Here is a 24127-nt window from a genome sequence, read left to right as displayed (position 1 = left end):
ATTTAAGAAACTTTCTGTTTATCAAATTAATCTAGTTTTAACATTTTACCAAAAGTAGAATATATTTAAAATGAACGAATTTTAACATTGATCAATTTTGTTAAAACATTAAATTTATAAAATTTCATATTTGTTAAATAAAAAATAGAATATTATTAAATATTTACAAAACTTGTGTTTATCAAATTAATATATTTTTAACATCTTACTAAAAATATAATGTATTTAAAAAACTTAAGTTTAGCATCGATCAAATTTGTTACAAGATAAATTTATTAAATATATATCATATATTCAAGTTACCAATTCTGTAAGATACCATGTCAATTAGATATGATATATTTTGTTACCTTTTAAAGATGATTATTTTGTATATAATGATCAAATGAAAGATAAATATTCAAAGTACCATCAGAGAAACACAATGTCTTTCTCTAAAACTCCTTTTTCTCAATTGATTTTAGTCATTCTTTTGTCCTTTTCAACTATTATTCACAGTACTATCATAGAAACAAAATGTTTACAAAACAAAACTAGTGTTCCCGGACTGATTGTGTTTGGGGACTCCATACTAGATACAGGTAATAATGACTACATTATGACTGCAATGAAATGTAATTTTCAACCATATGGTAAAGATTTTGGTGGAGGAAATCAACCAACTGGGAGGTTCAGCAATGGTTTAATCCCTTCAGATTTCATTGGTACAAACAAAAATCCTTACTCTTCAATTCTTTTACCATTATATGCATAATAGAATGAAAATGTTCTAATTTCTTTGTTCTTTTTCAGCTGAAAAATTACATCTCAAGAAGCTTTTGCCTCCTTATCTTGATCCAAATTTGAAACGTAAAGATCTTCTCACAGGTGTTTGCTTTGCATCTGGTTCCAGTGGATATGATCCTCTAACTTCTAAACTAGCAGTAAATAATTACTCTCACCTAAAACCTTACAATATCTTTTCATTCTCCCCTTCATATCTTTTAACACTGTAATTTTCTTTCTGTCATATGTGACCTCAGTTAGTGCTATCATTATCAGATCAACTATTCAAATTCATGGAATACAAAACCAAGATACATGACTTTGTTGGTGAAAAAAGAGCAACAACAATTATATCGAAAAGCATATACATCTTGAGCTCAGGCAGCAACGATATTGCCAATAATTTCTTTGCGTTACCATTTAGGAGACTACAGTATAATATTGAAACTTACACAGATTTCTTGGTTTCAGAAGCTACCAAATTCTTACAAGTATGTGTGAACCACCTACCCAAATGAACAAATTAATCTAAACTTGTATTATCGAAACTTATTTCATTATATTTGCATCAAATGAAGGATCTTTATGGACTTGGAGCTAGAAAGATTGGAGTACTTGGTTTGCCAAATTTAGGGTGTGTGCCTTCTCAAAGAACACTCAAAGGAGGATTTCTCAGGACATGTTCAGATCCTGAAAACCAGGCTGCAATGCTCTTTAACAAGAAGCTATCTTCCCAATTAGATATCCTCGGGAAAAAATTTCCTGATGCTAAATTTGTCTACATTGATATTTACAGTATATTATCGGATATGGTTCAAAATCCTACTAAATATGGTAATGAAAGACATCTACGATACTATATATAAGTAGTAAAATAAGTTGCTAAACTTAACTGTTTATTAAAACATTCTGGTTTGTCTAACTTAATTCTCATTGTCATGGTGTTTGTTGATTTAGGTTTTGAAGTAGCAGATAAAGGATGTTGTGGCACGGGAGATCTTGAAGTAGGGCTTCTGTGTAACCCTCTTTCCTTGGGGATATGTTCAAACAGGTCAAATTACATATTTTGGGACAGTTTCCATCCTACGGAAAAGGCATACAATATTATTTCTACTGAAGTGTTTGATAAAAACGTCAATAAATTCTTCTAAGTTTCATTGTACTCCTACGAATATGAATATAATAAAAGCATATATATTCTTTACTATAAAGTTACAAAGTTCTTAATGTTGGTCATATGATATTTTCAAGTAGCATAATTAAGAGTGTCATAAAAAAAAAAACAAGTTTAACCAATCAACAAAAATAATTACACTGAAAATGGATTAAAACTAAACTTTTATTTAAAAATAAAGTAGAATTAAACGTGCAAAAATACTTTAGCAAACAAATGATTTACCACGATTAAGCATGTTTACTGATTAAAGATCTCTCAAAAAGTTAATAAAAAAAATAGAATATAGCACCCAATAAAATACATTAATAAAAAAAAAGAAGATAACTTTAATTGGAGGCTTTCCTTTTTTTTTGGGCTCTTGAAAAACATCAGAGGAGGAGAAACAAAAAATTTGAGAACAATGTCTTTTGGAACAATGAACGTCATTAATTTACGATTTTGCCACTCTCCCCAACTCCTTCATTCACCAAATCTCCTCTTCCCTGTTCCTTCTTCACAAACTCCAAACTTCACTCTGAGAAACCCAACAACCCCATTTGCTATTTCCTTAAAAAATCGTTTCTTTTCTCCAATTCGTGCGTCCATGGCCTCCTCAGCATCCGTCACGGAGAACGAAACAAAGCCATTTTCCGTTCTCTTCGTGTGCCTTGGCAACATCTGCAGAAGCCCCGCTGCCGAAGGAGTCTTCACTGACCTAGTCAACAAAAAGAGCCTCAATTCAATTTTCAGAATTGATTCGGCTGGCACCATCAATTACCACGAGGTGGGTTTGTGTCGTGCTTGTATCAAACACCTCATGCATTTCATCCAAAAGATGATTTTTTTAGAGGAAATTTTCTGATGGGTTTATCTTTAGTTTAAAAGGAGAGAGCACAGTTTTTACATGGTATCTTAAATACGAGTAAAGTTTAACTCAATCCCATCAAATTTGTTGGGCAGATGGGTATTGCTTCACACTTATGTATTTTATTCGGCCTAGTTGCTGGTCAATGTGTGACTTTGTCACTCCAACAGTGTTTAGTGTGTTGATAACATGTTATATGACCCAACAACTGATCTAGTCTATGCTTTGATATATCATTTAGCATTTTGGGTTTAGCCTCATTCTCTCTGCAGCAATGCTTAAGATATGGATTATCATATATGTCATGTGTCTGTTTGTGATTGGATTTTTCACACAGATATATATTATTTATTTGAGGACTTTTAGATGAGCAGTCTATGCATAATTCTGTTGGAAGAAGTGGAATTTCATTCATTCTAAGTCTGCATTTGAGAAAGAATGACAGGAAATCGTGAAGCATTTTTTCAATAAAATTCAAGAGGAAATTGAGAATGCTTTTGGAGTGGATAGAAATGAAGGAATAATATGAAGGATTTGTAGTTTAGTTCATTTACAATATATCTTCAATCACAAGTTATCATGGATAATAAGTTGTTTGGTTTTTCCAATAAGAGATAAAATGTTATACCGAGCATCTGCAGTGCAAAAGATTTTCACAGTACATGGAAATTAAACTCTATACATTGTTTAAAAAGTTATTATTTTTTTTGAGATGGTGGTGATTTTTGAAGGGAAATGAAGCGGACCCGAGAATGAGGGCAGCCTCAAAGAGGCGTGGGATTCAGATAACTTCTATTTCAAGGCCAATCAAGCCCTCTGATTTCACTGACTTTGACCTCATTCTGGCTATGGACAAGCAGAACAGAGGTAGATTCTCTGATGGAATGTTTGGTTACGTGCTTTGTGATGTTTGCTGATGGTCATTTTCTTGTTTCCTTTAGAGGACATACTGGAGGCCTTTAATAGATGGAAAGGAAAACATTCCTTACCGGATGATGCACATAAAAAGGTTGGTGCAAGGACTTGCTCTTCTTTGGCTTTTGTTTGGTCTACTTTTTGGTCTAACCAAGATTCTAATGATGCAGGTTAAGTTGATGTGCTCATATTGTAAGAAGCATGATGAAAGTGAAGTCCCGGATCCCTATTATGGTGGAGCGCAAGGGTTTGAGAAGGTAATGATATTCATGTTGGTTATAGTAGTACTTGGTTAGACTTGTATAGTGTTATGATAGTTTTGAATGATGCTACTGCTTGGTTCAATAACTATTGTATGTATATTGCTTGGTGGATCTGGTCTCAAATTGTTGATGATGCAAAAAATGCATCTATTTTCAAAGATGGCAAGCACTATTGAACTACAGGAGAACTATTTACTCATCGTCATTATGTTGGCACTGGCAGGTGTTGGATTTGCTAGAAGATGCTTGCGGATCATTACTGGAAACCATTTTGGCAGAAAATAAACATTTTCAAGAATCCTAAGACATGTACAGAGGATTCAATCCTGTGGTGAAATTATAGATCCATTGATTATTGTAAAAACAGATGTCATAATGTCTTGTTTCAGTGGTTCACTATCCTAAATGCAACGATTTCTGTGTATTGTGGAAACTTCTTGCCATAGTCATAAAAAATTAAGTGTAAGTTTGATTCTCTCTTTGTTTTTCCTCTGGTAATCACCTTCAATGCTGAAATTCAGCAGATTATAGCAGAGGATATTGATGGCTATTATGTTGACGTACAAGTTTTTGAATTCTTTCACGTGTGAGAACTGATTTGGGGCATGTTTGGCTTCTGTGCTTACTGGCAGTATGTAACCACTGAATGGAACCTAAAATTCAGATTCATATAACTTAGTTTTTTGATTGGGAGTAATGAGGTGCTGAATGAATTTAAAAGTTCAATTGAATATCACTCAGTAGGCACAATGCTGATTTACTTCAGTTGGAGAAAATTGAGAAATGCATATTCAAAAAATATCAAGGCTTAATGGTGGCTGATAGTGATTAGGTATTTTGGTTGGCTAAGAGCAGAAGAGATTTAACGAAGAGAAAGGAAATATTTTCAATACTTTCTCACTTCTTTATTATCAAATTTTAATTAAAATTATAATTTCTTAATTTTTTAAGAGCAACCATAGTGTCTGTTTGATTATTTGATTTTATAAAAATATACTTAATTGTGGACAATTTTTCTGGGTGTAATAAATAGTAAACAAAATACATTAATATTTATGGTTTTTGAAAGTCTAGCCTCAAACATGTCGAAAACCTTTATATTTACTTTTACTTGCATCTATCTATAAATAAGTAATGCGGTTCTTTCTTTTGGTGAACATTTTTTATTAATTTTAAAAATTAATGATTTTAAATTAAAATAATTATTTATTTTTTATTTTTTAAATGATTGTTTATTTAAATTAAACTAATTTTAAATTCAAATAACTGTCTTATTATTTTATCCTTATTAGTAATTATTATTTTTTAAATTAAATTAATTCTTCTAATATAAAATGGAAAACATACGTATGTGTTAAGCTCATATGATTTTACTAATAACTGATAAAATTAGTGTAATAAACATATTAATTATGAGAAATATGGATGAAATTAAACTAAACAATGCTTGAATTTTTTTCATTAATGTTAATAATTTAAGATAAATATAATGTTACCTGCTAAACTAGGCATTAATCCTAATATATTACTAACTGATTTGATTGAATCTTATTAAAAATGATTATTAATTTTTTAATGGATAATGATATCTAGACAATATTTTTTTGACAACATTTGAACATTGATTATTATTATTGATTGTGGTGTAACTTTTGATCAATCATAGATTGACACGTAATCAATATTTAAATGTTGTCAAAAAATGTTGTCTAAATATCACTATCTTTTTTAATACCCTTGTTAGAGAACTGCTGGGAATATATCTTTTATTATTTTATAATTTTTCATACCATTTTTTATTTTTTATAATTTTTCATAACATTTTTTATTTTTTATAATTTTTCATAACATTTTTATTTTCTATAATTAACTCTACTTTAATCTCTAAAAAATTGTTAGAGACAAGACAACAATTTCGGTTCGGACCGGGTCGATATAGAGGTAAACGGAGCCCCGTAAAAGTTCTTCATCTTCCCCAATAGAAAAAACCTAGATTGACACAGCTGGGTCGTCATTCTTCTTGGTCACAGATTTCTATCGCCTCCTTCCGGGTAAGCGCGTGAAGCCCACTCTATTTCCACTCATTGCATGTTTTTGCCAAATTCCTATGTTTGAAAACCTGTTTTGTTGTACATGCAGAGTTTTTTCTCTAATGTGACTTCTTAGATATTATCTGATGAAACTGAAAATTGTCTATACTGGATTATTGGTATATAGCTTTCGTATATTCTTGTTCACCTGAAAATTCCCCATTTTATTTGATATTAACTTTAACTGTTGCATTGACTTTGTTTAAAAACAATAAAGTTACATTAGTACTTCAATGCTTTTTTTCTCTGTTTTTCTTATATTTGCAGACATTTTCATTTTACGTATAATTAACTGAAAATAGTAGAAGGACTGAGATTTGAATGTGCATTTGGTTTGGGTTTTGTTGAAAGTTGAATTGAATAATGAAGGTAGGAGAGTTTGCTGAGAGTTATCTCATATATAATAGAGTAGATTATAATTAGTGCAGCTCTCTGCAGAATTAAATGAAGTCAAAGGGGAGTAATGAGATGAAACAATGATAATATGAAAAGTTCTTGCTTTGTTCTTTCTTCGGTCAAAAAATAAAGGATGGGAGGTTGTCACGTTTTCATATGTTTTACTAGTCTTAACAATGATCTATAATATGCTTCTTTTATATTTTCTTCGAACCAATTTCAGTTTGCAGCTCAATCAGTGGAATGAACGAAAGAGGGGTTCTTTCCTCTTTACTATATCATTATTATAATTAGAATTACTACATAATTTAAAACAGCTTTTTGTTCCCCTGAATTTTCCTTCTTTGCCTTGAACGTGATATATGGCCTTAGAGGGCTTACAAGACTTAGAAGACAGTCTTCATCTTCTAAGCTAGTTTTTTTAGGTTTAAGCTAGATCTTAAACTCAAAATCTAAGATACATGAAGTGGACAGGCGTAGGGAAGCCAACACGCAAATGTTGTGAGGACTTGGAGATGAGTTTGTCTCCCAGTATACTTTAATGAGCCTATATCATCCTTACAAAAATGTTGTGAGGACTTGGAGATGCTTTTACAAAGATTGTTTTGTGTCTTTGAAGATTAGAGGATGATGACTTGTGTATTATAAGATTTGTTCTACGTGTCAAAAGGACCAAAACTAAAGAGAGAGAGACTTCTTCCTCAGATATTTGGTAAGTGGAAAAGCCAATTTGGTCTTTTTCTACACACTACAGAGGTTCATTTCCATTGTCATTAGCTTATGTGTCTACAGAGGTTCATTTCTTCATGTTGCAGTAGAGTCATGTTCCAGGATTCTAGAAACTATTTATATCAAAAGTATGTTGTTGGACTTGATAAAAACAAAAATGAACTGTGTTTATTTCAATTATTAAAATTGGTTGTTTTTTGATTGTTTAGAAAGAGTTGAATTTCAAAATGTCATTTTTCTTCTTAAGTTTTCTCTTTTTATTTATAAGAGTGTAAGCAAAAGACTCCCAGTTTACATCTTTTTGTGCAGAATCCACTGTGTGTTTGGTAACATGTCTGTTTAGGCTGCTTAATGTTTCCCTCTACAACTAGCAATCGACAGTGAACCTAAATATTTTGCTTCTTCACCCAACTACCCTGTTACCATCTTAATTGCAGAGCAACCATTTTATCCGTCTTTGCTTTGTTTACAGGGAGAGAAACTTTTGGAAAGCATTGGTGGCATATTCTCCAGAATTTGAAAACCAATAATAATGTTTAGAGTGCTTTTAATTGCCAGTTAGATAACTGATAATTCTGATTGTAGTTAGTAGTACATAGTTTGTATTTTAGAAGTGTCCAATACTTTAACACCAGTGCCAAAACATTCCATTAGTTTGAGTTAAAATAGTTCTTCACTGAACTAAACTATAATTAACAAAAAAAGAGTTAACTGAACTGCACTGCACTATAAGTGACTAAAAAATAGTTCAGTTTAGTTATTCTGAACTATTTTTTAGTTCAGTGCAGTTTTCTTAAAGTAGTTCATAATTAACTATAATATTTTATAGTGCAGTACACTATAGGGCAGTTTGCCCACCCCTAATGCCAACTGCTTTTCATTAAAACCAAAAGAACACATTTTTTAATCCAAACTTGTTTCTTGATAAATGATATCCTTGTAAAATCACTTTTCAAGATAAGTTTTTTTTTTTTTTTTTTTTTAATGCCATTAAACTTCTGCTTAACATAAAACCTTTGTAAATGTCAATTTTGCTTTACATGATTGACAATCAATATTTGTAAGCTTAAACAAATGGGCACTGAATTTGTAGGCATTGCATTTTTGAAATGGCCGTGTCACTGTGCAGAAGTCGCACTGCTTCATCACTCAATTTGTTTGCCAATACTCTTCGCCGATTCTCTACTGGTACATTCGTTTCTCTTTTCTCCTTTAATTCTCAGCAACAAGAACATTAGGTTCGTAGTATTTGTACAAATGGAGCAAGATGGAGAAAATATTGGAAAAAGTCTCCCCTGCTTTGGGTTTCTTTTTGTGACTGCTCTTCAGTTTAGTTACATAGCTTTGCACAAATTACTTAGATTGCTTTACACCCTAGCCTTATACTAATAAATCCATATTGTTTTCAATGCTGTTTAGTGGTGGCTTAAGAAATCATCATATATAAACACTGTCAAGTAAAGTAATAGCTTTGTTCATGCTCTACTGCAAAATAATGTTGTTTTAGGTAGCATTAGGTACACTTGTTAGAAGAGGAACCAAAGAAAATTCATATGGGTTACGTTTTAAATTAAAGAAAACGGAACATGGGGTGAGAAATCTGAACATTTTACTTTGTCTATGGGCTAAATGCTATCCAAAATGGAAATTATGGCTTCTATGCTGCCCTTGTTTCTTTCGNTGGAGTTTAGTTACATGNATTTCTGCCTTTTTCACAGGGGTGACAAACACCAGTGCTCAAAGAACGCCAGAGAGTATAGTGAATCAAATGATGTATTCTGACATAAACTCACGANTTGGGAGTTGCATGCCANTGTCTGCAATGCGAATTGGAACAATCATTCACAACATTGAATTGAACCCAGGGCAAGGTGGCAAGCTTGTCCGAGCTGCAGGAACTAGTGCAAAGATCTTGAAAGAGCCCACATCAGCATATTGTTTAATCCAGATGCCCTCTGGTGTTAAAAAGTTAATTGATTCTCGGTGTAGGGCCACCATTGGTGTTGTGTCTAATCCAAGCCATGGGGATCGCAAGCTTAGGAAGGCTGGACACAGACGATGGCTTGGTCGAAGACCTGTTGTTCGAGGAGTGGCTATGAATCCCGTAGATCATCCTCATGGGGGAGGAGAGGGTAAAAGCAAGAGTGGTGGAAAATGGGGAAGAGGATCTCTCACTCCTTGGGGCAAGCCAACCAAGGGTGGCTATAAGACTGGACCCCTGAAGCGCAGAAGGTAGTAGTAGTATATATAGCATTCAGTATAGCTCCTTCTGATGCTTCCTCATGAGATGCTTGTAATAATTGTAGAAGCTGTCATTCCTGCTTAGAAAATTCATGGAATTGATTAGATTCAGTCAAAGTGTCAATTTTATGGGTTCAAATTTTATTGTTGCTAAAGTAAAATTCTTTTGCATTTTCTCTGAACTGGTCTTGAATTCAGCTTATTACACTTCCATTGATTTGGACTAAGTTTGTTGACTTGCTTAAATGAAACAACGCTTTTTGTTTCTTTTATCCTTCTGGTTTGTATTGATGAGAGGAAAATATGTTGATGCTCTTCCTTTGATAATGTTCTCGAGATAGGGAAATAAATTAATTTTAACACATAATGTATAGCAACGACTCTCCATTCATGATTTTACAATCTCTGTAACAGAGTGTGACATTTAGATGTCTAATTTTGTTGTTCATTACATAGCAGAATTTGACTATTTCAGATGAGTCTTATATCTTACTATCATATATGTGTTTTTTGCTTTACTTTTGAATTTTTTTCATATTCTGCCATTGGTGGCACTGGTAAAGTTTTGCAAGCCTACTCAAGTGTTTCCAGAGGTTAATAAGTTTAGGTTGGGCCATAAACGATATATGACACTAAGTTCTTTATTATCTCTTTATACCATAAACCATCACAAATTGCAGATTTTATTTTGATATGAACTCCCAGACTTTATTACAACGTATACCCCCTTCTTCATGAACTGTAGGATCTTAATTACACAGATCTTAATGGAAACATCCTTTTGGCCGTATAACAGATTTAGATACTTTGTTTGTCAATGAACTCAATGATGAGCTGGTTCACCTTGTCTGGAAGTTGTTCATGCACAAAATGGCTTCCTTCCGGAATATATGTGATTTCCAAGTACGGCGCAACATTTTTCACTGCCCCACTTCGGATATAGTCCTCCGTGCCTGGAAACATGAAAACATAATCTTTCTCACCCATGACGAGAAGTGCTGGATTTGTAATCTTCACGTCCCTTGAGCCACTTTTCACATTGAGACTCCTGCATAAAATTGTCCAAATGCAACGTTATTGTAATAATTTATTTATAAATAGCATTTTAATTTTTTTTTCTTTTTCTTTTTGGGTAACTAGGAAAATGAAAGATCTTGTAGATAATTGTAGCTGAGAAAGATCTCTAGAGTAGCATTTCAGTTTCACTTTACAATGAATTACAGCTTTTGCAGTTTTGAAAGAAGGAAGGAAAATGGGAATCTGTTCTGTTTACCTGTAAGGAACCTGCAATGCATATCTGAATCCAGATTTTTCATATAAAGATGCATAGGTTGCAAGGTCTTCCTCAGAGAACCATGGTGGTAGAGGAGTAGATGGGTTGAACAAGTCCATGATTTCTTGATCATCAGCTGCTATTGGAACCTCACTTTTAGAGAAGAGAGTGTAGATGTTCCTTATCACCGATTTCACAGGAAACCGACCAAAATCTGCTTCTGCTCTTCCAGGCTCCTGTAAATCGAAATAGTCAGTGACTACTGAGTAATATTTAAAATTGGAAGGAATATAAAAACTATAATGCCATATTGAATTTGTACCTGCCACCTAGTAAGGTAGAAGCCTTTGGGGAGAAGGTAGTTTTGGATAGAATAGGGACCAGGAGGAATGCCTAAAGTTATTACAGCACAAAATCTTTCTGGGTGCACAGCTGCTGTACGATATGCTACCATTGCCCCAAAATCCTTGCCAACAAGGAAAGCCTGATGATATAAACAATCGTAACAAAGCATGCAATTAGTTAATCTTTCTTTCAGAGGACTTCATCCATAAATTGCTATCACTTGGGCAATTCCTTCTTAAACATGGTTCTTCCATGTCACTATGTGGAACAAGCCTCTCTCCTTATACATAGATCTCTTTCCTCTCCTCCAAACCACACACCTTCGCTCAGTCTCATATCTTTTTCTCACTTTTTCTAATCTTGACTTTTTAGAGTCTGTTACTAATTTCGAGTTCCTTGAAATTCTTATTATAAAGTTTGCATATCACATCCTAGATAAATTTTTAAGGATAATAATCACCTGCGCCTTAAGAAACTCATATTAAGGATAAGTACTTTTTTTTTTTAAATAAAATAGGATATCACACAAGAAAATTAGTAAAATATTGAGTTGTTGAAAGTTTATCAACTTAAGAAATGTCTAGTTAAAATGTTACCTCGTCCTAAACAAAGAAAAATAGGTTTTAAAGTTTCTCTGTGTATACTTTTAGGCTATACAAATCATATTCCTGCCTATAGTTTTCATTTTCTTAGAAGTGATGTAATCCAACATAATATTATAATAGAAACAAAAAATGTGCAATTATTTAAACATGTTTTTCTTTTAAAGGTAGATATTAATGATGACATCATGTGTAAGGATTTGAGGAAAAATAAAACAAATTCTTTCTTTGAAAATGATTTTTACTTTTACCTAGTTGAAAATATCTAATAATTTTTACAAGTTACGAGTACTATTGATGCAAAATATTTAGATAAGACCATTAAGACTAAAGTTGATTCAATTAAGAAATGTAATACCTGATTCTTGTAGATTTTTCTAAAGGATGAAAATTTAATGATTTTAAGTAGGAATGACAAAAATATTCGTACATGTGGATATATGCGGATAATATCTATGATGGATGGTTGATACCCACAACGCGTTGGTAATGGATATTTTAATATCTACTCATAAATATGTTTGAGTGCAGATATCATATTATCCATATCCGTAGATATCCATTATCCAAGAAAATAAAAATAAAAATTTAATTTATACTTTATTGAGTTAAATTTAATTAACATTAAATTTTAATTTATATTATATTTTATATTTTTTTTTTATAATTTTACTTAGATTTTATTTTAAAAAATTATAAAATATTTTTTTAAAATATGCACAGGTATTCACATGTTTTAAAACATCGACAGATAACAAGGCAAGTAACGAATGAATTTTTTTTGTTGCGATTCGGATAAGCACTATTCATGCTTGACCCGACCCATTATCATCCCTAGTTTTAAGTAGATCTTCAAGACAAAAGTATCATCCTGATGGATCCATAGAAAAATATAAGACAATATTAATAAAAGGATTTTACTCAAAAACACAACATATATTACTTTGATATTTTTGCACTAATAACTAAGATTTCCTCTTAAATATTACTAGCTTTAACATCTATCCATAAATTAGTTATTCATCAAATGGATGTTGAGATAGTCTTTTCGAATGGTAAACTAGAAGAGGAAATTTATATGACTGGATCTTAAGGATGTGTAGTTCCTGGTAAAAAAACAAAGTATGGAAACTTTTATAGTCTTTATATAGATTGAAATAAATACTAAAACAATGATATGAAAAACTATAGAGTGCTTTCCTTTGTGATGATTTTTCAACTAATAATATTACTTATTGTGTGTACAATAAATTTGAAAATGGAAAATGTATTATTATATATTTATATGTGGATGACATGATAATTTTTTGTACATGCAATGATACATTTTCTAGAACAAATTTTGTTTTGGAGTCTAAGTTTAAAATGAAAGACACAAGTGAAGAAAATGCGATTTTAGGAGTTAGAGTCACAAGGAAGAGAGATACTATATTACTATCCCAAAAACAATATACTAAGAAACTTAAGAAGTTTGACTATCATGACTTCAAACTAGTAAACACCTCTTATTATGCTAACTATAAATTAAAGAAAAATAATGAAAAAAAATATATTTCTTAACTTTAGTATGTTCAAATAATTGAGAGCTTATTACATTTAATGAACTTTCCTAGATCAAACATTGTTTATGTTGTAAATAGAAGAGTAGGAACACTCAATGTCCTAATCAAGATCATTGGGATGCATTTACAAAACTCATGAAATACCTAAGTGGTACAATGGATTATGCCATTGAATATAGTGGATTTCCAATCGTATTAAATGGGTATGGTTGCTAACCAAATCTCTAATTCAAAAGAGGCAAAGTTCACTAGTGGTTATGTGTTTACACTTGGAGATAATGCAATTACATGAAAATCAGTTATGCAAAAAATTATAGCAAGATCAACAATGAAATTAAAGTTTTTTGCTTTTGAAATGGCTCGAAATGAAGTTGAGTCGTTGAAAAATATTTTAACAAGCATTCCGGTAGGAATGAAACAAACTTCATCTATATCAATACATTGTGATTGTCATAACTAAAAACAAAAACTTATAATGGAAAAAATAAACATATGCAATTGAAATATAATTTGATAAAGAAATTATTAAAGTGTGGAACAATCTCCATTGACTATATTAAGTAAGGAAAAAATCTAGCAGATCCTCTAATAAAACTCTAAAGTGAAATAAGATTTTAGAGACATCAAGGGAAATGAAACTCAAACCACTTGTAAATAAATAAGTTGTGAAAACTAAACTTTGTTATTTGTGATTCTATAAATAAGGTTTATATAGGTAAAAATAAGTCAATTAGTAGTTCTACTAGCATTAAAATTTATTTTAAATCAAATTTGTTCATCCCTATGGTGTGCAAAAGTTCTAGATACTACAACACTTGGAGTTAAACTTTGTAGTTAAAATTCTATGTGGTATATAGAATTCTAGCTTCTAACAAAGTTTTTAATAACTTTTGTATCTCTTACAAGTGGTGTATGATTTGTAGTATACACTTAATAAAATCATCTATACGAGTGTCAAGTGAAACTTCTTGCAAGAGATCTTGACAAGATCTCTAAACCACTCATAATATTGGATACACACATGACCTAGTAAAGCAACACAATAATAACATAAAGATTTGGAAGATTATATTGTAATTGATAAACTACTATAACATACCAAATGTTTTTGGTTCATATATGTTGTTTTACTAATTACATGTGTTAAGTTTCTAATCTAGAATTGATTAATATAACTTGTTATACATGCTTTTGATGTATTACACATCTATATGAAACCTATGGCTAATCTTTACTTCTTTCTTTTTATTGCCTTTTTATGATACGAGGAACATTGTTGTGAAAACAGAGTATAATATTGCAAAAGGACAGGACCTCACTCCTCTTATCCTAGGTATCTTGTTCTTATAATTATAGTGATCATCTACTTTTCAGAAAATTCATCTTGTTTCGTATTGTTGTCACCTTTCATACAAAAGTTAATGCATATTTCAAAATGGTCAAGTTATGAGAAGAAACAAACCATATCCTAGTTTTTGTTTGCACACAATTAACTGACAAATTCTTAAAACATGGGTGGCACATCTATCTCCTTACCTTGGTGATGCCTAAAGCATCCAAAAGACCCACAATTTCATGAACTAGGTCATACATGGTTTCCTTTTCTGGCTCAGCTGGTTGCTGAGAGANTCCATAGCCTCTGAAATCAAAGGCAATAGCTCTATAACCAGCGTTTGCCACAGCAATCATCTGGTGCCTCCATGTGTACCAGATCTCTGGGAATCCATGTAAGAATAGCACTGCCTTGGACCCTTCACAGACACAAAAATTATTAATTTTAAGAAGATGCAAATGAGTATTAGACAGTATTTGAGGAGGGTTTTGAAGGAATTAGCGTACCAGTTCCAATCTCTGCCACGTGCAGCTTCAATCCCTTCACTTCCACTTCACTGTGCTGAATCTTCTCCATCATACAAGGACGCCTTTACTGCAATTACACAACACTGTCTCAGAAAAACAGTGGAAAGAAAACAGAGTCTCAGAAATATCAATGTCAAATGTCATACATGAGAGAGTTGTTCACGAAATTTCGCTAGGAAGAAGTGGGTGATCTCCTCAGACCAATCATACATACGTTCTATGTAAATATTGTGATATTTCCATCATAAATTATAAGTATTTAATTAATATTTATTTAACATTGATTTACTTTTTAAGTTGACATTTATGTTCCTTTACAATTATTTTCCACGGGCTTCGAGAAATTCTGATGTTAGTCTCAATAACAGCGTCACACCTCCCATGCATATTGTCTTTATTCGGTAACTTATATTAGGACTTTATGAATATTAAGCATTATGCTATGATAGTCCTTTTCTAATTCTAGCTTTTTATATTTTATTTTCCTTTTTTCTTAAACAAATATAAAATTTTACATGTTTTTGATTATTTTACTTTTATACTTTTATATTTTATGTGAAATAAATATAAAAATGTATTATAACTATTACTTATGAATTCCATGATTTTATTTAAAAGAACTAATTTAAAAAAAACAGTTTAAGAGTTAAATATATTTTTAATTTGTTTAATTTCTTAAATTTCATATATATATATATATATATATATATATACTTTTCTTTTTAATTTTCAAAGTAAGTGGTTTGTTCCAAAATAATAAAAAAAAATTTATGTCTCTCGTCATTTACAACATAAAACTAGTTTTTAATGATATCCTTATAATAACTTGTATTATTAAAATAATAACGTGAAAATATATTTTAATTTTTTTATTAAAACACTTCTAGTTCCTAAAATTCGAATAAAATTTCATTTTAGTTCCGCCGATATTTTCATTTCCTTGAATGTAAAATTTACATTTTTAGTATTTCAAATCTAAAAATATGTTTTTTATTCCTTCAACATATTTTACATGAATATTAGGTCCTAAATTTATTTATTTTTTAAGTATTGTAATATGAAAAAAAATTATTTTGGTTTTCAAAGTTGATGTTGAAAAATCACTATACAAAAATAGTCTTCTACATCACTAAATTTATGTTTTATGTGTAAATAATAGACGCAAAAAAGTATGATAACATGTTTATAAATACAAATACATTATCAATATTAACGTTTGACCTGTAAATGATAAAGGTAAAAAAAGATTTTACATTTGATTCGTATAGAATAAATGTAAATTTACGTCTAAATTTTATAGGAAAAAGATAAGTTGAGTAGTGTCATATGTAAATTTACGTCTCTCTTACAAGGATCAGATGTAAAAACCCTCTTTTATGTCTGTCACTTATATATAAAACATAAATTTCTTTTAAAAAACTTCCAGTACCCTTTTCTTTCCCACTTTTCTCCCTGTGTAAAGCTCTCTCTCAATGTTAACAATGCATTTTTTTTTTTGAATTAGGGTTTTCATTGGTGACTAAAAGTCACAATTTTGGTCATTCTCATGTGTTGTTCATTGGAATTTTTTTTTCTCCGATTACTTTTCTAGGTTAAGGTTAGTTTTGTATGCTTCTCACTAGTCTATCAATCATAGTTATATATAAACGACCTCCTTGTTTGTCTTGAATATGAATTTTATTATGGATTAAATATGTTTTGGCTTAAGTTTCAACAAAATTTGAAATTAATTTCTCTTCAAAATTTTGGTCTAATTTACCCCTTCCTCTTTTAGAAATATGTGGATTTAGTCCTCCAAACGGTATTTGTTAATTATAATTTGGTTTCTAAATGTATTAAAATTATATATATATATATATATATATATATATATATATATATATATATATATATATATATATATTAAGGCAAAGAGATGAAGAAAGATGAATTTGTAGGATTGTATTATGTTCAATTGCAAAAATTTTAGATGAGAAGACAATAGTAATTTTTGGGATGAGCTTAATATCATATCTCTCTCATGAGAGAAGGTTTACGATAGGAAATAACATTTTCCTATTTTATCCTCGTTCTATTAGTTTCAATATGCTACTGATAAATAGGATCATTTACATCATCATCATCATCATTATTATTATTATTATTATTAATAGTTATAAATAATAAGAATAATAATTCTAAGAAATATATTATTTTAATTATTTAATGATTTTTTAAATTTTAATATTTCAAAATAATTTTTACCAAAAAATATTTTACTCAAATTATTTTATGTAATTATTACTATTAAGGATAATTTGGTAATTTTCATTTTTTTTATTTATTTTAAAAAAATTATCTATCACATCAATCAAATCCTACTCTAACTCTCACAAACTTTACTTCTAAACCTATCCTCATTTACTTCTCAATCCCTTTAAAAAAATAAATACTCAATTTGCTCTTAAATCACCTCAAATCCATCCATTCCTTCTCTCTCAAATCTATTTCTTCAAGTGAAGACACCTAAAGGTATAGGGTTTTCATAACAGAAAGAATATGAGAATAAAGAATAAGGAAGAGAGAATGGGGACATTGCGCTTAACCTTGAGCTTCATGTGTGTTCCTCCACCTTTTATCACCCACAAACCCACACTGGTTTGTCACCCATCCATAGATTTCTACATCATCATGTCCAACTTGTAACATTCTTAATCATTACATTTTCTTCACCACCCATTCTCCTATCACTAACCTCCCCATCACTACACCACCAACATGTATGACGTTCATCTTCACAACCCTCCATTTCCTTCTCCATTCCTAAGCCTATATGCTTCATTATCCAGACTCAATATAATTTTGCACTTTGAAGTTGTGGAGAAAGATGAAGGGTTTGGTGAACTCAATGGTTGTTATGAGATTGCCTAAACCTGGACTTGAAATGAGAACCATTTATATGAGTTTTGGCATATCTATGAAGTGATTCTCAGTAACAGTGAGAGAAAACAAAAAGCACTTTAAATTTATGTTTGTTATTTTTTCAATGGGTAATTGTAACATCCCATAAGTACACACTTAATTTTTCTTTTTTTTTTTTAAATAATATGAGAACTGTAACATTTACACATTCTTCCATAAGGAAGTATAAAGAATTTCACGCTAATTACACCTTTTAAACTCATTTCAACTTCCCATCCATAAAGATAACTCGAACTCTTCTCTACTATTTTCCTGCTTCCATCTTCACTTGCACTAGATTAGACGACATTCCCTCATCTGCTCCCTTATAACATGTACGTTATATGATCATCGCAATATAATTTTTTCGGCACAACCACAAAAAAATTAAGGGTAAGCTACCATAAAAAAATAATTTTAATATAAATGTTCTAGGAAACCAAGAAGTTGAATCTAACAAAGCCGGTTAGACATCTTCTTATCCTTCCAGATAGATGCAATAGAAAAAGGATACACACACAATAATTCATACAAACATCATAAAGTTCATCCATCCCAAAAATCATACAAATTGAATATATCACAAAATAATTTAACTGCACATAGTCTGCCTGATAAGAATTTGGTTAAAAAAAATTGAGTAGACTTCCAGGAAAGAGAGGTGCGTCACAATGGACAACTTAAGTACCAAGTCTTTCCTAGCCAAAGTGTTCCTCAACTTGTTCTTAACAAATTTCTTATTCACATATTCAAAACAACAACATATAATATTAACACAAGAATTCAATATGGATATATAACAAGCACATATATTTTCCATTAATAATATTCACACAGAATTTCAAGACATAAATAACTATACAACAATAGTAGATCATAATATAAAAGCTTAGAAAGGTTAGTTCCCTTTACTTGATTCTCTTCTTCCCAGATCAATAACACCTCTTCATAATCTCTTGTTATCTTCTCTACAACTCAAATACTAACCCTTAAAATCTCCTTATTTTCTAAGAAACTCTTGCTTAGTTTCAATGTCCTTGTTAAAAACTTCATTTCCTCACCCCTATTTATAGTTGGAGTTAGGGTTACTGTAGCAGTACTGTAGCTATACTACATTTTACTGTAGCAGTACTGTAGTTGTACTTCATTTTACTATAGCAGTATTGTAGCTTGTACTACATTTTTACTGTAGCAGTACTGTAGCAACACATGATTCACAAGGTATTTTCATTGTAGCATTGTACACATTTCACTGTAGCACTGTACACATTTCACTGTAGCACTATACGTATTTTACTGTAGCAGTTTACTGTAGCATTTATACATAAAAATTTTCTATTATTTCAAAAAACCTAGCATCTTAATTACAACCGTTTTCAAGGGTCTTACAGTAATGATACTTTGCAACCATTATTTGACAAATTTTTGACACCATACACATGTCACGCTCTGATTGGTCCAGTTGGAAAAGATTAAAAAAAAAATTAAATGACATGGAAATGTAAAGGAATTGAGGTTGTAAGGTTTTAAGTTTGCGGGTTTCATTTTGGGGAATTCAAAAATTGAAAATTTCATTTCAGACACGAGAGAGAATGTTCTCCCACCCACAACCACCGTCGTTTACCGGAGCTGTCTCCGCTATCGTTTGGGCCGAACGTTTTGTCATTTCGAAGCATTGTTCCTTTCGCTATTTCAAATAACTCTTCAATGCAGAAACCACCATTGACGTAAGTTTTGAAGGTTCATGTCATTCGTTTTGCTCCAAGCGTCGTTTGGAATCACCGTCATAGGCGAAAACCGCCATTAAAGACGAAAAAACATCGTTTTGTTGATGTTCAAGCATTGATTATGACATTTATATCGAACTTCGTCCCAAGCAAACATTCTTTATAAAACTCATTGTGCAGAAACAACACTGGGAGCAAAGGCCAAGTAAGTGGGAAGTTCAGGCAAAGTTTTTGCACATAGGGGTCATCTGTGAAAATTACATTGATTTTTAAGTGAACCAATTTTTTTTAAGATTTATTAGACATACAAGTGATGTTCAGGCATTGATTATCACATTTATATCGAACTTCATGGCCAAGGACCCATTCTTTGTAAAACTCATTATGCAGAAACATCACTCAGAGCAAAGGATAAGTGGGGAGTTTAGGCAAAGTTTCTGCACACAAGGGTCAATTGTGAAAATAACATTATTTTTTTAAGTGAACCATTTCTTCTAAGATATATTGGACATACAAGTGGTGTTCAGGCATTTAATATCACATTTATATCGAACTCCGTGGCCAAAGAACCATTCTTTGTAAAACTCATTATGCAGAAACAACATTGGGAGTAAAGGCTAAATAAATGGGGAGTTCAGACAAAGTTTTTGCATACATGAGTCAACTGTGAAAATAACATTGATTTTTAAGTGAACCAATATTTTTTAATACTTATTGGACATACAAGTGATTTTCAGGCATTGATTATCACATTTATGTCGAACTCCACGGCCAATGAACCATTCTTTGTAAAACTCATTGTGCAGAAACAACATTGGGAGCAAAGGCCAAACAAGTGGAGAGTTCAGGCAAAGTTTCGCACACAATAGTCAACTGTGAAAATGACATTGATTTTTCAAATTTATATCGAAATCCATGACCAAGGAACCAATCTTTGTATAACTCATTGTGCATAACCAACACTGGGAGCAAAAGCCAAACAAGTGGAGAGTTCTAGCAAAGTTTTTGCACACAGGGGTCAACTGTGAAAATGACATTGATTTTTAAATAAACCAATTTTTGTTTAAGGTTTATTGGACATAAAATTGATGTTCAGGCATTGATTATCACATTTATATCGAACTCCATGGCCAAAGAACCATTCTTTGTAAAACTCATTGTGCAGAAACAACACTGAGAGCAAAAGCCAAATAAGTGGGGAGTTCAGACAAAGTTTTTGCACACAGGGGTCAACTGTGAAAATGACATTGATTTTTAAGTGAACCGTTTTTTTTAAAGATTTATTGGACATAAAAGTGATGTTCAGACATTGATTTTCACATTTATATCGAACTCCATGGCCAAGGAACCATTCTTTGTAAAACTCATTATGCAGAAACAACACTGGGAGTAAAAGCCAAATAAGTGGGGAGTTGAGGCAAACTTTTTGCACACAGGGGTCAACTGTGAAAATGACATTGATTCTTAAGACAACCATTTTTTTTTAAGATTTATTGGACATAAAAGTGATGTTTAGGCATTGATTATCACATTTATATCGAACTCCATGACCAAGGAACAGTTCTTTGTAAAACTTATTGTGTAGAAGTAACATTGGGAGCAAAGACCAAATAAGTGGAGAGTTCAGGCAAAGTTTCTGCACACAAGGGTCATATGTTAAAATGACATTGATTTTTAATGGTGGTTTCCGCCTTCAATGGTATTTCGTCTTCAATGGTGGTTTTCGCCTACGACGGTGATTCCAAATGGCACTTGCAGCGAAACGAACGACGGGAAGCTTCAAAATTCACATCAATGGTGGTTTCAACGTTGAACAATGATTTGAAATAGCAAAGGGAACAATGCTTCGAAACGGCAAAATGTTCGACCCGAAAGGCAATGAAGACAACTCCGTTGAACAACGACATACACGGCTCTGATGAACAGCAACAGTTGTGGGTGGGAGAACATTTTTTCTGGTGGGTTCTCTCTCGTGTCTTCTTCTATGAAATGAAATTTCCAAATTTTGAAATCTCTTAAATGAAATCCGTGAACTTAGAACTCTGCAACCCCAAATCCTTTGCATTTCAGTCATTTAATTTTTTATTTTTATTTTTTCCAACTGGACCAATTAAAGCACAACATGTAGGTGGTGTCAAAAATTTGTCAAATAATAGTGTCAAAGTATCATTACCCTTTTTCAATAGACTTAAATTTGTGTTTGGTATACTTTCAACAGACATAAATTTACATCTCCATCAATTATGTTTGACTTATAATAAACATAAACAACTTAAAGTAACATGCGTAAAAAAAATCCTGATATTTTGATAACATTTTTTAACAACTTTTTGACAATAAGACACATGTTATTATCTTATTGGTCTGTTTAAATTTATGTTTAAAAAAATATTTGAAATGGACCAATCATAAATTATCGTATTAAAAAAGAGTTGTTGAAAGAAATTTTTTCTGTAATTTTTTTTGGTGTTAATAATTCATATATGTAACTTATGGGTGTTCAATTTTTTAAAAGAAGACTAATGTTGTTTGAAACTTCTCTTTTTGGATTATTTGACGTAAAATTGAAATTTGAGTCATAAACTTTATATAACTTGGTTCATAAAATTAAAAAAATAATAGATCAAAACCTTCCAGAACAAACATTTTGAAATATATAAAAAATCCAGAGAATAGACGAAAGTCATTTTCGGAATCCAAAAACACTCAGAAGATTGTTTTATATTCTAGATTAAAAATATCTTGATGACCAGTATTCTGAAATATAAAAAATATTCCATAAATTAATATTTTGAATGATATTTTTCAATCCATAAATACCTTCTGAAACACCTACTTCAAATGTTTTTTTTTTTTTTAAGTAACTCAAACAACTTCTTTTCTCATGATTATTCTTTCCAAATTTCTTTTCTCCTCAAATTCTTCACCTCCTATCACATAGAGTGGAGATTTCGCCCTCAATCCTACACGACTTTGTGTAAAAAAGAATATGAAGCAAGATTCAAAGAAGCACGTGACATTCGCGACACAAGAAAGGAAAGTAAATATAAAATGAAGGTTTTAGGATTTTTAATATTTTTCAATAAAGGGTATAATGGGGATATTATAATTTATAGGGTTGTAGTTAGAAAAAAGAAGTTGCGTGAAGTAGCATCCCTGATCCAAACTTGTTTTCTATTTTGTTTCATGCATATCCATGTTTCTTAATCGCACTCCTTTTGTATGTTTATTGTTGTTCTATTTCTTTTAGATCTTTTTCTCACAAACTCATATTTTTATTTTTTAGGATTTTGAGTTTTTTGTTTTATTCTTTACAAAAATAGTTTTCTTTTCTTGTCTTTTTATTTTTGTCTAATGTGTGATACTTTTTGAAATAATTAAAAAATATATAAAATATATAAAATTTTCAAAAATTAAAAAACCAACGTTTTTTTCAAATGGTTTTTTAAATAATTTTCAAAAGAACTCAGTGATTTTATATTTTCCATGAAGATGTATAAGAGCGATGATGTCCTTGTTAGGTTTACCTCAAAAAAATTCAAAATAATTTCAAATAGTCTTTTTCATTAGAATTCGGTGGTTTTTCATTTTCTATTTTGAATTGAAATAGGTTAGAGTTTATTCTTGTTGAGTCCAAAAAACAAAAATATATTTTTCTTCATCTTTTTATTATTTTTTTGGAAAAAATTCAAAAATTTGTTAAAATCATATCATTAATACATTTAATTAAAGTTACAATTCGAAAGACGTTATTGGATGTTAGCATATTTTTTACACATAATTGACTTTTGGACCCAAAATTCGATTTTTGCATATTTTTTTTTTATATTTATGGTTTTCCATATCTTTTTTACTATCTTGTCTTATTTTTAAATTTGCTTTTTTATTTTTCATTTTTTGTCATAATTTTGAAATAAGAAAAATGTAGTCAAATTAATTAAAATTGTTAATTATTTTAAAAATTTAATTTTATTAAATTAATATACTTTTAACATTTTACTAAACATAGAACGTGTTTAAAATGAATTAATTTTAATATTGATGATTTATTAAAAATTAAATATATTAAATGTGGTATTTGTTAAAGCAAATATATAGTGAAATTAAATCAATCTTTTAAATATTTAAGAAAGTGGTGCTTATTAAATTAATATGCTTTTAACATTTTACTAAACACAGAATGTATTTAAAATGCACTAATCCCAATATTGGTCAATTTCATTAAAAGATTAAATTTATTAAACGTTATATATGTTAAATAAAAAAAGTAGTAGAATTAAAATATTAAAAATTTAATAAATTTGTCTTTAGTAAATTAATACACGTCTAACGTTTAACTAATCGTATAATATATTTAATACGTAGAGCTATTAAAATGGATTGTAATCGACATGTCAG

The 24127-nt window shown here is 30.6% G+C and overlaps 4 protein-coding genes across 5 annotated transcripts; 3 read left to right on the top strand and 1 right to left on the bottom strand.

The window, feature by feature from the left end:
* The first annotated feature begins 424 nt into the window (after window positions 1–424).
* On the top strand, window positions 425–1916 carry LOC106780301 (GDSL esterase/lipase EXL3-like). The gene is made up of 5 exons (XM_014668580.1): window positions 425–704; window positions 793–923; window positions 1023–1256; window positions 1344–1599; window positions 1723–1916. Exons 1-5 carry the CDS (start codon window positions 425–427, stop codon window positions 1914–1916), a joined length of 1095 nt encoding a protein of 364 aa, XP_014524066.1.
* An 86-nt stretch (window positions 1917–2002) lies between these two features.
* On the top strand, window positions 2003–4541 carry LOC106755642 (putative low molecular weight protein-tyrosine-phosphatase slr0328). Its single transcript, XM_014637828.2, has 6 exons — window positions 2003–2015; window positions 2263–2705; window positions 3518–3653; window positions 3728–3795; window positions 3872–3958; window positions 4188–4541. The coding sequence occupies exons 1-6, from the start codon at window positions 2003–2005 to the stop codon at window positions 4266–4268; spliced, it is 828 nt and encodes a 275-aa protein (XP_014493314.2). The 3' UTR covers window positions 4269–4541.
* A 1342-nt stretch (window positions 4542–5883) lies between these two features.
* On the top strand, window positions 5884–9692 carry LOC106777791 (60S ribosomal protein L2, mitochondrial-like). Of its 2 annotated transcripts, none has more exons than XM_022778617.1 (3): window positions 5884–6015; window positions 8274–8367; window positions 8898–9692. In XM_022778617.1, exons 2-3 carry the CDS (start codon window positions 8289–8291, stop codon window positions 9413–9415), a joined length of 597 nt encoding a protein of 198 aa, XP_022634338.1. In that variant the 5' UTR covers window positions 5884–6015; window positions 8274–8288; the 3' UTR covers window positions 9416–9692. The 2 variants fall into 2 exon arrangements, with proteins under 2 accessions (XP_022634338.1, XP_014521041.1); XM_014665555.2 differs by lacking the exon at window positions 5884–6015 and adding an exon at window positions 6803–7162 and having other exon boundaries at window positions 8273–8367.
* Window positions 9693–9891: 199 nt separating this feature from the next.
* Window positions 9892–15305, bottom strand: LOC106755846 (bifunctional epoxide hydrolase 2). Its single transcript, XM_014638062.2, has 6 exons — window positions 15209–15305; window positions 15042–15129; window positions 14739–14953; window positions 11016–11177; window positions 10694–10929; window positions 9892–10468 (listed from the first exon to the last, which is right to left on the bottom strand). Exons 2-6 carry the CDS (start codon window positions 15112–15114, stop codon window positions 10219–10221), a joined length of 936 nt encoding a protein of 311 aa, XP_014493548.1. The 5' UTR covers window positions 15115–15129; window positions 15209–15305; the 3' UTR covers window positions 9892–10218.
* Between the last annotated feature and the right edge of the window lie 8822 nt (window positions 15306–24127).

This window comes from Vigna radiata, chromosome 2 (assembly GCF_000741045.1).
Source record: "Vigna radiata var. radiata cultivar VC1973A chromosome 2, Vradiata_ver6, whole genome shotgun sequence".
Classification (NCBI taxonomy): domain Eukaryota; kingdom Viridiplantae; phylum Streptophyta; class Magnoliopsida; order Fabales; family Fabaceae; genus Vigna; species Vigna radiata.
The sequence above is the reverse complement of the archived record's forward strand: the minus strand, read 5'-3'. Positions and strand labels throughout refer to the sequence as shown.

What these genes read in the sequence shown, in the direction of transcription:
- LOC106780301 (XM_014668580.1), top strand. Translation starts at nt 425, where the DNA reads ATGTCTTTCTCTAAAACTCCTTTTTCTCAATTGATTTTAGTCATTCTT. An exon ending in AAGCTACCAAATTCTTACAA is followed by an intron (nt 1,257 to 1,343) that starts GTATGTGTGAAC and finishes CATCAAATGAAG; the next exon opens with GATCTTTATGGACTTGGAGC. An exon ending in TCAAAATCCTACTAAATATG is followed by an intron (nt 1,600 to 1,722) that starts GTAATGAAAGAC and finishes TTGTTGATTTAG; the next exon opens with GTTTTGAAGTAGCAGATAAA.
- LOC106755642 (XM_014637828.2), top strand. An exon ending in TATGGACAAGCAGAACAGAG is followed by an intron (nt 3,654 to 3,727) that starts GTAGATTCTCTG and finishes TGTTTCCTTTAG; the next exon opens with AGGACATACTGGAGGCCTTT. An exon ending in CGGATGATGCACATAAAAAG is followed by an intron (nt 3,796 to 3,871) that starts GTTGGTGCAAGG and finishes CTAATGATGCAG; the next exon opens with GTTAAGTTGATGTGCTCATA.